The 15930-nt window shown below is 47.5% G+C and overlaps 1 protein-coding gene across 8 annotated transcripts in view; it reads right to left on the reverse strand.

The window, feature by feature from the left end:
* Nucleotides 1-15930, reverse strand: part of ATP9B (ATPase phospholipid transporting 9B (putative)) — a 222553-nt gene that overhangs the window by 29996 nt on the left and 176627 nt on the right. For all 8 annotated transcript variants that reach the window (XR_009697425.1, XR_009697424.1, XM_061170374.1 and 5 more), the window contains one exon: nucleotides 13379-13624. Coding sequence is in view for 6 of the 8 variants with exons in the window: in XM_061170374.1 (XP_061026357.1) it covers nucleotides 13379-13624 (246 nt within the window). In the remaining 2 variants the exon portion in view is untranslated. The remainder of the gene's footprint in view (nucleotides 1-13378; nucleotides 13625-15930) is intronic.

Consider the following 15930-nt stretch of genomic DNA (forward strand, 5'->3'; position numbering starts at 1 on the left):
CCCAGGATGCGCGTCCATCAACCGCCAGCAAACAGCCCCGGCTCGAGCCTGGCCCCCAAGCCCAGGTGGGCCAGGCCAGCTCAGGGGTGAGAGCCCACCCTGGACAGAGAAGGCAGAGGCGAAGGAAGGACGTCCTCCCTGCAGCTGGGCAGCCCAAGGGGGCGGCACTCACGCATGGGAGCTTCCAGCAAAGGAGAGGACAGACCGACGCAGCACCAGACGGCTCGACAGCCCAGCGGCTGAGGCCGCGGCAAGGCCGCCCGCGGTGGACGCTTCCACCCCGCTGCCCAAGGGGACACTGGCTGTGGCCACCGTCCCGCCCGGCAACGGGGCGTCACAGCCAGTCCACGAGGCCGCAACCAGGGTCTCCACGAGACACGTGAGCACAGCGGGCTCTGAAGGCCGGGCCCCCGCCGGACTCCTGACCCCCGTGCCAGTGTCCACTGAAATGGCTCCTTCCCAGCCCGTCCTGGTTTGCTGGCAGCAGTGGAGACGCCTGTCAATACTCCTGACGCCGGAGTCGAGCACTGGCTTACAGGGCGGATGACATCAGCTTTCTAGGGGCCCTGACAGCTCTGGGGTCCCACGAACGCATTAAATGTGACACAGTGAGTCACCGTGGAGCTCGAATTAGAAGCCGCATGTCCTGGCTTTCCAGCGCGTTCCTAGGATGCTGAAGAAGGCCGGGACCCTAACACGACGCCACGAGGATACAGTACTGTAATTTAGAGCATCAGTGATATACTCCAAATTATAGCACTAAAAGAAGACACCTGGACGTCAGCACGTCGAGAGGGGGCAAGTCAACAACTCAGCATCCCCAGTGCAAATGTAAAACGAAAGTGAAACTCCATATACTATTTCTATACGACCTCTCTGTGTCTGCAGATGACCCAAGACCCCAAGGTTCCCTTTCGGTTTACACGGTGAAAGGCTACTATTACACTCTGACCTGCAGATTGCATCTTCCTGCGAACACGCTCTCATCTCACTGGGTCCCGCCGCAGTCAGGATCCGGGTTTCTCTATCTGGTGACTCACACCTGTTTACTGTTTAGTTTATGCTTGGTTTCATAACCCACTGGGGGCAGCGACGTATCAGAGAAGTCCGCTGGGCTTCTGCTGCCTAGCCCAGCATCGGCACAGCTGTTCCTGGTCAGTAAGCATGTCAGGTTTCGCTATATAATGCCAACCAGGAGAAAAGCGTTCAAGCACTCGACGCGATGGACGCTTCAGTTACTCTTGTAATGTCAGTTGCTTAGCGCTGGGCAGGAACCTCTCTGGTGATGTAAAATTTAACATTTCTGAACGGACTGATAAGCCAGCAGCCGTGAAGTGGGGACGCGAACATGCAGAACTTCCCGCCACGCGCTCGGCACCTCAGTAGAGGCCGCCACGATGCCCACGGCGACCGGAGGGTCCCCTTGCGGCTTTGGGCTTTGCCACCTGGCCCTGGAGTGCAGCGGGGCTGGGGGAAAGCGGGTCAGGATGCGGGCTGCTCCCTCTGTACGTCTGAAATAAATTAGAGGTGTTCTTTTCAGAAGGCTCTGAGGAGTCACTTACATCCAGTGATACTAAACGTCGAAATCAGAGGAAGGAAAATTTCTAAGGAATGGGCAGTTTGACTCTATTTTCTTCCCGAGGACGTTTAAGCAATTAGACCAAACACACGTCTTGAGAGCATGACGCTGCCCCTACAGCAAAACGAACAGCACCGCTGCCGAGGGTGGAGACTCGCCAGGCGGCCAGAGCACAGCGAGGAGTGGAGGCTCTGCCGGCCAAGGCCTCCCCTGGAAGCCCCGCGCAGGCCCGCTGAGAGCAGCCCACTCGGGGTCCCCCGTGACGGAGCCGACCGTCCAGTGACGGAGCCGGACAACAGCGAGCGAGCCTGCGAATGGCCTGGGACGACCCCGCCGGCCGCCCGGGCCTCTGCGGCCACACGCCACCAGCCGCCCTCCAGCCTCGCCGGGGCTGCCCGCCGGCTCCCCATCACCGTCCCCCAAACCCCCCGTTCTCTCCGCTGTGGCTCCCCCTCCCTCCACGCTGACACGTCCCCCACCCACCCGGGCCTCCCGCAGCCCCGAGACCCCCGACGCCTGCTGGGCTCACTGCTCTCCCCTCAGGAACCAGCACAAGACATTTCTTGAATCAGCGAGAACAATCATGATTTAAGGTGATTTAACAGTGGGAAGTTCAACGGGACACTGAAGACAGGCGTGAAAACACAGACGGAGTAGTTTCTGGGCGCTGGCTTGCGTGAGGCGGTCTCCTAGGTCCCGGAAAGAGATGGGGATGAAGAGTTAGTCCAGTGTGATCTGAGCTTCGAGCGTAAGAAACCTGATTCTCGCCCTGGGATTACTAGTTCACTTCTAACCATTTCTTCACATGCAAAAGGCCAGTCACCCGAACGAAGCGCAAAGGCTTGCTATTTTGTGGCTTTACACAGTCAACATTCACATCTGTTTTTGGTGGTGTAGTTGTTCAAATCTTTTGCTTCTGTTTAAACAGAGCGGTCGTTTTCTCATGATTGAGTTTTAGGAGTTCTTTATCTATGTTGGTTACCAGTCATTTATCAGATATGTATTTTGCAAACATATCCTACGAATCTGTGGCTTGTCTTCATTTTCTTAACAATGTCTTTCGAAGAACGTAGGATTTTTATCTTTAAGTCTAGTTTATCAATTTTTTTCTTTTACAATTTGTACTGTTTGCGACCTACAAAATCATTGCCTAATTAACTCAAGCCTACAAAGGTTTTCTTCTAGAAATTTTATACTTTTGGTTTTTCATTTAGGTCTCTGACCAATTTGAGTTAATTTTTGTTAAGAGTGAGAGAGATTAGTTTAGCCTCTTTTTGCATACGGCTGTTCAAATGTTCTGGGTCCCCTAGAGAAATGGAAATAAAAACAAAAATAAACAAATGGGACCTAATGAAACTTAAAAGCTTTTGCACAGCAAAGGAAACCATAAACAAGATGAAAAGACAACCATCAGAATGGGAGGAAATATTAGCAAATGAAGCAACTGACAAAGGATTAATCTCCAAATATACAAGCAGCTCATGCAGCTCAACATCAAAAAAACAAACAACCCAATCCAAAAATGGGCAGAAGACCTAAATAGACATTTCTCCAAAGAAGATATACGGATTGCCAACAAACACGTGAAAGAATGCTCAACATCATTAATCATTAGAGAAATGCAAATCAAAACTACAATGAGATATCATCTCACACCGGTCAGAATGGCCATCATCAAAAAATCTACAAACAATAAATGCTGGAGAGGGTGTGGAGAAAAGGAAACCCTCCTGCACTGTTGGTGGGAATGTAAATTGATACAGCCACTGTGGAGAACAGTATGGAGGTGCCTTAAAAAACTAAAAATAGAACTACCATACGACCCAACAATCCCACTACTGGGCATATACCCTGAGAAAACCATAATTTAAAAAGAGTCATGTACCACAATGTTCATTGCAGCTCTATTTACAATAGCCAGGACATGGAAGCAACCTAAGTGTCCATCACCGGATGAATGGATAAAGAAGATGTGGCACATATATACAATGGAATATTACTCAGCCATAAAAAGAAACAAAATTGAGTTATTTGTCGTGAGGTGGATGGACCTAGAGTCTATCATACAGAGTGAAGTAAGTCAGAAAGAGAAAAACAAATACCGTATGCTAACACATATATATGGAATCAAAAAAAAAAAAAATGGTCATGAAAAACCTAGGGGCAAGACGGGAATAAAGACACAGACCTACTTGGGAATGGACTTGAGGATACGGGGAGGGGGAAGAGTAAGCTGGGACAAAGTGAGAGTGGCATGGACATATATATACACTACCAAATGTAAAATAGCTAGCTAGTGGGAAGCAGCCACATAGCACAGGGAGATCAGCTCGGTGCTTTGTGACCACCTAGAGAGGTGGGATAGGGAGGGTGGGAGGGAGGGAGACGCAAGAGGGAAGAGATATGGGGATATAAGTATATGTATAACTGATTCACTTTGTTATAAAGCAGAAACTAACACACCATTGTAAAGCAATTATACTCCAATAAAGATGTCAAAAAAAAATGTTCTGGGTCTCATTTATTTAAATAATCATCCTTTCTGCATTGGATTTCCTTGGCATCTTTATAAAAAAATCAACTGACATCTTGGAAATGACAGAAAGAAAAAAGACAGAAAGTCTTCCAATCCATGTGCACAATATAGTTCTCATATATAGACTGTCCTTGATTTTTCTTCATTGTCTTACACTTCCCAGCATACAAATCCTACACATATTTTGTTAGATCTACCCTTAAGCATTTCATGGTTTTTTTTTTGGTTTTTTTTTTTGGTGCTTTGTAAATGGTACATTTTAAAATGTCAATTTCTAATTGCTCATTGCTAGTATATACAAATATGAGTAATTTTTGTATATGGATATCATAATGCGCAACTTTGGTAAACTCACTTATTAAATCTTAGTAGGGAGTTAAATTTTTGGTAGAGCCTTTTTGGGATTTTATACAGAGACAATCATATCGTCTATTAAAACAAAAGAGACAGTTTTGTTTCTTCCTCTTTTCTGGTCTACCCAGGTTTAATGTAGCTCTTTAGACTCCATTTTGCTCATATATATTTTTCCTGAACATGGTTATTTAATGAGGTTTTCAAAAATAATAGCATTTGGGCTGTGTTTTAATATACTCTCATAAAAGTTTAAGCTCATCTATTATACACTCTTCATATGCTTAATTTTATGTGTGTATTCTTAGTCTGCATTCACTGTTTTGTATTATTTACTATTTTTGCCAACAGTTTTTCCATTTTATTTACCTTTCAAAGGATCAGCTTTTGAATTTACTGCTTATTCAATCGTTACTTTCACGTTTTCCTTTATCTTTTCTTTTTCCTACTTTCCTTTGGTCTTGCCTTTTTCTTCTAAACTTTTTAGTTGGATGCCAACCTCATTTGTTTCATTTCTTTTTACCAGTGCACAGCCCCAGTTTGATTTGCAAGGCACTGCCTAACACATAAGCCGGTGGAGGTGGAGTTTCCATCTGCTGACCACTCCCGGGAGGTGGTGTCTGAGCGGGAGACGCTCGGTGTTCACATGGAGGCTGCTTCTGACCATTGGCCTCCCCTGACCATGGCCCCTCTTGGGACCATTATCCCCGTATTGGGTCAGATTGTCGCTACGTGTGGTCCTTCTAACAGAAGAAGAAAGCTGCTGGGGGCGGGTGGAATTTTTAGGTCTTTGAGTCAGAATTCATCTCAGGAGCAGTTAACACAGTGCTGCTTGCTTTCCCCATTGGTGTGGCCCTCCCAGTGGAAGGGGCAGAGGAGGTGCCACCTCTTCCTCTTTCCTTTGGATGCTGTCAGTGATGGTACAGGCCATGTAAGAATGACTATTTCTCTAACTTAGCTTTAAGACATCTCTAACAATGTGATTATTGACAATAATACAAAGGTCAAAATAATTAAAATGTGAGTGTAAAAATTACGTATCTAAGTGGGAGCCTAAGCTAAATCTCATCCAGAGGCCAAGTTAGTAACACACTTGGGTAATTGTTGTCACAGGCAATTGGTTTATGCTTTCACACTTCTCCATGCTAAGTAACTCGTGCGGGGCAAGATTTTATTATTAATTTTCTCTATAATTCCATTATTCAGAAATTTCTGTTCTATCGTTTTTTTTAATCAAAGTTTCCTTTTTTCCCCCTTTTTACATTTATTTTATTTTTTTTATTCATTTTTGGCTGCGTTGGGTCTCCGCCGCTGCGCGTGGGCCCTCTCCAGTTGTGGTGAGCGGGAGCCACTCTTCGTTGTGGTGCACGGGCCTCCCATTGCGGTGGCCTCTCTCCTTGCAGAGCATGGGCTCTAGGCACACGGGCCTCAGCAGCTGTGGCTTGTGGGCTCTAGAGCGCAGGCTCCATAGTTGTGGCGCACGGGCTTAGTGGCTCTGCGGCATGTGGGATCTTCCCGGATGAGGGCTCAAACCTGTGTCCCCTGCATTGGCAGGCGGATTCTTAAGCACTGCGCCACCAGGAAAGCCCTGTGCTATCAATCTTGAAAAGCTTGGGAGAAGTTTCCTTTACCATATTAGCAATTACACCCGCACAGCTGCCAGCTATACTCCAGGGACACATTTTTTACCGTGTACTTTATAAATCATAATTCGATCACTGACATGTCTTCATTTTCAATTGTGGTACTACCATCACTGTTACAATTTAATAGAATTATGAACATAACGTGAACCTGATCGCCTGGAAAAGCTGCCAGTCAATACTCATGGCAGGCTGTGTGGTTCACGGTCTGTCCTGCTCCTGAGGGTCACGGAGGGGGGCTCACGTCACAGACAGGGACCTGCTCCCCACAAACATGCTGACGCCACACCACAATGAGTCCTGCTTCAATAAGCAGACACGATAAAGTGAATTTAAATCCACAGCACACTGCACACATTAGAGTAAATCAAAAGCAATGCTGTTAAGGGTGGGACGCGCTTCCGTTTTTAAGTCATCCACTTGTGGTTTGTCATAAACTTTAGCTGATTCTTGCACGCAAATGTCCACATGAGCAGATGATACCTACACCCTGAAATAATACTTAATATAGAAATTATATATGTGAGGGACATGGCCACAGAGGAGAAAGGATGTTACCAACAGACAGCAAGTTTACAGGCGTTAAGAGTCACTGAAAATCATGGCCAATCAATCTTTTTGAACCAAAGCGGCCAGGGGTCTTGGGGTTGCGTCGCACTGGCCTTGCTCACTCGAGGTGACGACCTGGCGCCCGAGGCGCTGCCCCCTGAGCTGACTCGGTGGCGCCTGTTGGGGACACTGGCTCCGTCTCAGCTTCCTGCAGCTGCACTGGACACACAGCTCACGAGGGCTGGATTTTAACTTTGTCCAGGAATTTCCAGGAACATTTAAAGTTTGCTAAGCTGGAGTCTGCTATGCTGAGGCTGTACAGGCAAAGTGACAGGCAAGCGAAACTTTCTACGTTCTTGGAGAAAATGAAATATTGATCACTTATCATAAGAAACAGCAACCGGGGCCTAAGTGGGCTGCAGGTTCTGAATCCGAAATCACTCCTCCCGCTCTGACGCTCCAGCACCCACTGCACGTGACAGCTCCAAACACACACATCACTGCAAAGTGCCCAGTGACCACACCTCAGAAAGCCTTTAACAGCTTAAATTTCCCAGAATTCCATTATCTGTATAATAAAAGTGCATTTGTGCACATGCACAGGTAAGGTAGGAGAGCCTCTCTGTTTTCAGGAAAGTGAAAATGAAGAACTGCTGCAAGATCAGAGACTCAAAAACCAGCACGTTCTACTCAATAAGTCACATTCTTTCTGAAAACTAAGATGAGATGGGCTTCCCCGGTGGCACAGTGGTTGAGAATCTGCCTGCCAATGCAGGGGACGCGGGTTCGAGCCCTGGTCCGGGAAGATCCCCCAGGCCGCGGAGCAACTAGGCCCGTGAGCCACAACTACTGAGCCTGCGCGTCTGGAGCCTGTGCTCCGCAACAAGAGAGGCCGCGATAGCGAGAGGCCCGCGCACCGCGAAGAAGAGTGGCCCCCGCTTGCCGCAACTAGAGAAAGCCCTCGCACAGAAACGAAGACCCAACACAGCCAAAAATAAATAAATAAGTAAATAAATAATAATAAGATGAGAGGACACAAGAGCCATAAGCAAGTAGGGATTATCAGAGAACAGTGTTGATGCAGAGCGTATAAAGCCAGTTAAGTCTCCCAAATGATAAGGCTGCTTATTAACCGTGTATGTTGTGATCGGTCAAGGCTGAGGGCAAACAGAGAACATCAGCTGAGCCACTTCCCTGAAGAAAGCTCCAGGGTGCAAAATATTCTAAGCACTTCATCCAATACAAAATGCTTTTAGGGCAGCACTTTGGTGACTGGGAAGCGCTGTCATCATCCGTCAACCTAACTGCGGCGAAGTCCAATAAGCGAAGTAATGAGCCGCTCAGATGATTTTCCTCGGGCTTTGGGGACCTGCAAACACTGCATCGACTGAGTGCTTTAAAAATTATGATGCAGTTGAGTCTTTTCCTTTTTAGATTTAAAATACGTGTTCGGGATTTCTTAAAGGTTACTTAATGGTACGCCACTTTTAACCACTGTCCAATTTCCAAAGTAGGAAGAAATTTTGAAGTAAAAAATTTAAATATAAGATTAGCAGTTTCTATTTAGTTCTGGAAATCTTGGAATCAGTGAAACCCCTCTCTACTGTGAATTCCTAATTTAAGATTTCAAAAGTGCTATAACATAAAAACCTAAAGATAAAAAAAATCCCAGGTATTTTCAACAAAATTTTTATTTATTTTTGGGAGGTAATAAGGTAAATACATAATACAGGATTTTTGAAACTTCTAATAAAATTTTCCTTGGGAAGCATCTGTGGTCTAAGTTTCCCATGCTCAGGACTGGGAAAGCATATGTTTTCAGTATGTAATCACGTGGAACTTGAGAGAAATCTCTAGAATGCTAGACTATGAAAAACAGTGTGCTTAACCCTTCCTTTGTAAGAAAAAGAGGTGGTGTGTTTCCTCTCAAAGAGCGTCACCGGGACCCGGTACCTGTCTCAAGGCCGACAGGGCACGGCAGGGTGACAGGGGCAGGTCCTGTGCATCCTAACGACCCACCCCATCAGCCGAGGCCGCCACAGCTGCTGGGACCACTGAGCTGTGCCGTCCTCCGAGGTTCCCTGTCACCCAGTAAAAACATCTGGTACACACACACGATTCCAAAAGTCATACTGAGCTGTGGCTGCAAAGAGATTTTCACACACCTATTGGTTAACATAATCTATAAAGCAGAGCAGTGGTGATGATGAAGGGGACCCTGAGCTCCCGCCCACCGCGTAACTGATCTGGGACGTGGTGCCTGGAATATGCGCCCTGAAGACAGCGGGGTGCTTCCACACCCCCTGCTTTCCCCTCTGTACGACGACTGAGCTACCCTGTGGAGCGACTCAGCAACTGACCACACCGCAGGCAGTCCCAGTTTCCACGGGCTCTCCTAACACTTCCTGGGAAGAGAGGCATGGCGACTCACAAAAAGGCGAAAGCATCTAACTCCGAGACGCCGCCCGGCTAACCCACAGGGAAAGCTCCTCCCGGACCAGCTGGGGATGCAGTGACGGGCATGCGGCACCGACGCCCCGTGCCGACAAGGCTCATCTCAGGCCACCACTACACCTTCCGGCCCCCCTCCAAGCGGACCGGCAGTGCCGTCCCACCACCTCCCAGGCCTGGGGTTCCGTCTGCCACGATGCACAGAGCCCAGGTCCCGGAAGACGGAATGAAAGCACAGACTCTGCACGTGACAGGAGCACCGCGTGGCTGGCACACGTCACATGGCGCGGACGAAACGTCCGAGGGCATTGGGAGGACGAAGCTGGCGAGGCCACAGTCACTTGAGATCAGGTTCAGAGCTGCTGCTTTTCCTTCAGCTTTTTCATTCTTTCTGGTTGAATACCAAAACTCTGACTCATTATAAAAGCAGTACGTTTACTGTAACCGCTTCAAATAATAAACAGTGCTTGGAAAACAGAACGCCCCGGTCACCCCGGTCACAGGGGTGCACCCAGCCCACTAGCTGCTCGAGACCAAGATGACTGTTGGCATCGGGCAGAGCCGGACACAGGCCGGGGGCAGAGGTCAGGCCCGTGGGCACCATGCGAGCGGCCGGACTTGAGTGCCTCATGTCTGGAAATCACTGAGGTCCAGGCCCACTTCGTGAAGCAGGAAGGCGTTAGGTACTGGGCAGGCACCAGGGCTTCTGGAGCAGGCGGCTGCCAGGAAGAGAGTTCCAGGGACAGTGGTACAGCTGCGTGCAGGAGCCCCTCGAGAGCGAACTGGGGGAGGGAGGTCTGTCCTGCTGTGTGGCGCCAGGGGGCTGGGCCTGGAGAGATGTCCTCAAGGAAGGTTCCCTTGGCTCCTAACTCTGGGCACCAAGGCTGGGCATGTGACCCCGAGGTCACAGCGGTGGTGACAACCACAGGGAAAAGAGGAAACGCTGAGTTTCAGTGGAGATGGAGGACCAAGTGGGAATGTTTTCAGCTTTCCATGTTTAAAAAAAACAAACTTTCATCTTTTTGGCTATTTTTTCACCACCTATAAGCTCTGACATGACTAACAACATGTTATAATTTCTAAATTGACAAAACAAAAGTGGTGCTGGGAAAACTGGACAGCTACATGTAAAAGAATGAAATTAGAACATTCTCTAACACCACATACAAAAAAGAATCTCAAACTGATTAAAGACCTAAATGTAAGACCAAAAACCATAAAACTCCTAGAAGAAAGCATAGGCAGAAGTCTCTTTGACATAAATCGTAGCAATATTTTTTTAGATGTCTCCTAAAGCAAAGGAATTGAGAGCAAAAATAAACAAATGGGACCTAATTAAGCTTAAAAGCTTTTGCACAGCAAAGGGAACCATCAACAAAACAAAAGAAACAACCTACTGAATGGGAGAAAATATTTGCAAGTGATGTGACCGATAAGGAGTTAATATCCAAAACATAAAAACAGCTCATACAACTCCACATCAAAAAACAAACAACCTGATTAAAAAATGGGCAGAAGACCTGAAGAGACATTTTTCCAAAGAAGACAATACAGACGGCCAACAGGCACATGAAAAGATGCTCAACATCGCTAATTATTAGAGAAATGCAAATCAAAAGCACAATGAGACAACACCTCACACCGGTCAGAATGACTATCATCAAAAAGACAAGAAATAACAAACGCTGGCAAGGATGTGGAGAAAGGGGAACTCTTGTGCACTGTTGGCGGGAGTGTAAATTGGTGCAGCCACTGTGGAAAATGGTATGGAGGTTCCTCAGAAAACTAAGAATAGAACTACCATATGACCCAGCAATTTCACTCCTGGCTATATATCTGACAAAAACAAAGACACCAATTCAAAAAGATACATGCACCCCAATGTTTGTAGCAGCATTATTTACAATTGCCAAGATATGGAAGCAACCTAAGTGTCCATCAACAGGATAAAAAACGGATAAAGAAGATGTGGTATATATATATATACAATGGGATACTATGCAGCCATAAAAAAGAATAAAATTTTGCCATTTGCAGCAATGTGGATGGACTTGGAGGGTGTTATGCTAAGTGAAATAAGACTGAGAAAGACAAATACTGTGTGATATCACTTATATGTGGGAAATCTAAAAAATACAACAAACTAGGAAATATAACAAAAAACAGACTCACAGACATAGAGAACAAACTAGTGGTTACCAGTGTGGGGAGGGATAGGGGATGGGACAAGATGGGGGAGGGGAGTAAGAGGTACAAACTATTATGTATAAAATAAGCTACAAGGATATATTGTACAACACGGGGAAGACAGCCAATCTTTTTTTATAAATAATCTTTTATTTATTTATTTATTTTTGGCTGCGCTGGGTCTTTGTTGCTGCGCGCAGGCTTTCTCTAGTTGCGGCGAGCGAGGGCTACTCTTCGTTGCAGTGCATGGGCTTCTCATTGTGGTGGCTTCTCTTGTTGCAGAGCACGGGCTTGTAGGCGCACGGGCTTCAGTAGTTGTGGCATGCGGGCTCAGTAGTTGTGGCTCGTGGGCTCTAGAGCACAGGCTCAGTAGTTGTGGCTCACGGGCTTAGTTGCTCTGCGGCATGTGTGATCTTCCTGGACCAGGGCTCGAACCCGTGTCCCCTGCATTGGCAGGAGGATTCTTAACCACTGTGCCACGAGGGAAGAAACCCAGCCAATCTCTTACAATAACAATAAAAGGAGTATAACCTTTAAAAATTGTGAATCACTAACTATCCTGTACACCTGTAACTTACATGACACTGTACATCAACTATACTTCAATTAAAAAAAAAAAGGAAATACCTATGTAACTAAAGCTTCAAAAATAAATTTGCTCTCAAAAAATAAAGCTGCGTTAGGAGCTGGTAAATGCCCTGAGCCTGCTGGTGCGTTCAGGGTTTATCGTTTGGAAGTGAGAACGCCGTAGCTGGGGTCCCCTGCACTTTACACCCTGAGACTGTGCGGGGCGCTGCTGACAGCACTGCTCCTCACCTCGTACCCTGAAAGCACGTCAAAAGGAAAGATTTACAAGACTCAGTGGTTCTCAGTTGTGGGTGCAACTTGCTGGGTTTTCAGAATGAAGAAACGTCAGTCCCACCAGGCCTGCCGGAAAATCAGCACTTCTAGAACTGAGCATGTATACAGAGAACGGCAAGTATGAAAAAAACAAAACAAAACAAAGCTAGTAGTCCACGGGATGTGTAGACAGGGTTAAGAACCCATGCCGGTGGTCCACCTGTAGCCCCCAGGGGTCTGCAGACGAGGCCGTGCGGGCACCTTTGGGAACGAGAGTACTGTCGTGGAAACCAGAGGAGGGACACCGCCGGCTGTTCCCGAGCAGGAAGGCTGCACAGCACAGAGGAGCCTGCCCGTGGGCGGCAGAGGGGCCCCTCCTGGGCGCAGAGCCGCGGGCTGGGGGAGTGCTGTCAGAGAGGAAGGACTCTTCTCTTTGGAAAGAAACTTGTTAATGGGATCGGCAGCTTCCTCTCTTTAAAACATTAGGTCAGAGTTCTTAAAACCTTTGATTGAAGGTACTTTTTTGAGAGGTTATTTACTTATATGATCCAGTTTTACACGATATTTGAAGAAGTCTGCTCATTTCACGTCCATGGTTGGTTTGATGACTTTACAGAATTATCAGAACCCTGAACGCAAAGGGTAGATGAGAAAACTGTATATAAAGTACACTAAGATTGCACAGGAAGTGGACAAATTAACTTAATAATAATTTCTGTCAACCTAAAAATCAAAGAATGACTGATGTAAAGTCAGAAATGACTCATTTACCACATTTAAGATTTTACCACTTCTGTCTTCTGTAGATTTTTGAAATTATTTACATCCTAATTCTGTTTTGAAATACATACATCATATCTAAATTCTGCCAAAAATAACTGGAAATTTAATGTGTAAATATGAAGATTCACTTGGAGAGAAGAGGACACAGGAGGGTGCAGCCTGCAGACCTATGGAGTCAGTAAGCTCCCCGAGTCCGCTCACGGCTTTCCTGGAACTGACTCGAGGCCGTTCTGGGACGTGTGGGCACATGCCCGCAAGGCCTGGGTCAGGGCAGGGGTCCCACCAGGAGGGAGCTGGCCAGATTCCTGACCTGTGGCGAAAGCCCGCACTGAAAACCACTGTCAAGCCCCCTCCTCACCCCACAAGAAACTCCTCAGGCCCGGAGCCCAGTGAGCCCTCGGGGAGGCGCTGTCTGCCCCCCGAGGACCCGTCGGGAATGGGCCGCTCGGCCCGACTGACCTCATCGGGGCTGGAGGCCTGGTAGGTGCGGTTGTCGTCGCTGAAATCCTGGTCGGCATCGGCGAACTCGGTCTCCCCGGCAGCGCCGCGGGCCTCGTACACGGGGGTCACGTTGTGACACAGGGCGACAGCCTTCACGGCCTCGTGGACCCGGCTGCTCACGCTTTTCCTGACCTTGGGCGCTGAGGACTGGGCTTTTCTTGGGGGTGTTGAACTGGCGTTGTTTCCACTGGCCTGGGACTGCATCTGCCAAACACAGGACGCCGAAGAATTAGAGGGAGCAGAGCCGATGCTGGGATGAGTAACGCGCACGACTTTGATGGGCTGCTTAGCCTTAGCCAGGACTAAGTAGACCAGCTTGAGACGATTACCTCTGACATGCGCCCCACTGGGGTGACAAGTTACCCTTTTATCCTTGTACTACAAAGTGCTTTGACATTTCCCAGTTGTCAAGTAACCAAAATATTTGCTATAATACTCAAAATCTCACCATCTCCTTTGAGTAGATTCACTGTAACCATGGCATGAATTTGCTAAGTCCTTTCTAAAAGCAAAGTTAAAAACAGAATGGAATAGGATACTCACAACTGCTCTCGTTTCTCTTTAAAAACTGCTGTGCATAAAATGGTATATACAGCTGGGCTTCCCTGGTGGCACAGTGGTTAAGAACCTGCCTGCCAATGCAGGGCACACGGGTTCGCGCCCTGGTCCAGGAAGATCCCACATGCCGCGGAGCAACTAAGCCCATGCACCACAACTACTGAGCCTGCGCTCTAGAGCCCGCGAGCCACAACTACTGAAGTCCGTGTGCCACAACTACTGAGCCCACGAGCCACAACTACTGAACCTGTGCGCCTAGGGCCCGTGCTCTGCAACAAGAGAAGCCACCACAATGAGAAGCCCGCGCACTGCAACGAAGAGTAGCCCCCGCTCGCCGCAACTAGAGAAAGCCCGCGCGCAGCAACGAAGACCCAAAGCAGCCAAAGATAAATAAATAAAAACAAACATTTATTTTAAAGAAAAAGGTATACAGCTAAAAGCAGGAAAACATGATAATGAACATTCCCTTAATACTATGAACTCATCCAGCTTTGCAACCGTCTCTGAAGTTAGAGTGTTTGGTTTGTAGATAATAATCATCAGATACAATAATCACCGCAGTGGGAGGAAAAGCGACCCTCCCGTCATATTTCAAAACTGTTCCCCTTGAAGCCACCACCCACTCCTTCCAGATGTGCCCGACAGCCCTGGACAGACGTCTCCACCGGCGCTCACGTCCTCCGGTGGGGGGGGGCCTGGGAGGGCCCCCTGAACCTCAGGGGAGCTCCCGACAACCCTTAGAAAGCCAGGCCCCTGCTTCCGGGCGGCTGTGCAGAGCCCATCAGATTACAGTGCCGCCTCACGAGGGGCAGCTCCTCTGCTCAGCTGGCGCCCCTTCCCGCCTGCGCCTCCGACCCACACCTGCGTCCTGCCTGCCCCGCCGCCAGCACAGCCGAGAAATGCGGCGGCCTCCTCCTGCTGAATGTGCCGTGTTTACTGACAGCTGTATCGTTTCACTCCACACAAATTCCACTCACGATCACGTCCTCATCACCAAATGCTTCCAGTGGGTAAACGTGATCGGGTTACACAAGGTCTGTGTTACGTTACTGTGGACCCAGCAGACTATTATCAATTTAATAATGAAACGTAAGGAATAAAATCAGTTTCACATAAAAGGACTGTCTGCCCAGCTAACCAACACACAGCTTTTAGTAAAAAGATTTTTAAACTTCTTAGATGGAACACTATTTGCTGTATTTATACGACTCACCTTTTCTGCTTTTAATTTTTTTTCTAGTAAAATAACTTATTTGGAATTATTAAAATCATATTCGTGGGTAATATAAATTAATACTGTTTAAAACAGATGTTACCTGGTACTATTTAATCTAGACATAGATTACAAGGAGAAGGGAAGTTGTGTTCCTTCCCCTTTAAAATTTTTTCTTCTATTAATAAATATTCTAGGTTACAAAACACTCTGTATTAAAATGAATGACATCCAAATTAATAAAGTGCTTGGTTTTAAGTGTTCATGCACATATGTGCGTTTCTGGGCATGTATGACCACACATATAATACATACATCCTCATATAAGATTGTTTTCATTTGACAGCATCTCAAAAGTAAAGTACATGCCAGACTGGTGCACATTACAGAAAAAAGAGACGGTTTTCACAAAACTGAATATAAGGCTGACAACATACACGGAAGAACTGCACAGGGCAAGGGTAATTCAGTCCAGTGTTGGTGAAATCAAGTGGGAGGCAAAGGCCTGCAAACAAGAACCTGCCGGCCTCGGCAGGTGGGGCGCCGGCGTGGCCCAGGGAGCCTGGCGGCAGCAGGGAGACACGTGGCCATCACACCCCGCGAGCGCTCTGCACGTGCCAACCCCACACACCTCGGCTCCTCAGGAGAGAAGAGGCCTCAGGAAGTGGTCCTGAATCGATGCCCTGGGATGGCTGGGTGTGATGACGCCGAATCAGTGACTGCAAGTTATACAATGGGT

The sequence above is a fragment of the Eubalaena glacialis genome, chromosome 15, assembly GCF_028564815.1.
Source record: "Eubalaena glacialis isolate mEubGla1 chromosome 15, mEubGla1.1.hap2.+ XY, whole genome shotgun sequence".
Classification (NCBI taxonomy): Eukaryota; Metazoa; Chordata; class Mammalia; order Artiodactyla; family Balaenidae; genus Eubalaena; species Eubalaena glacialis.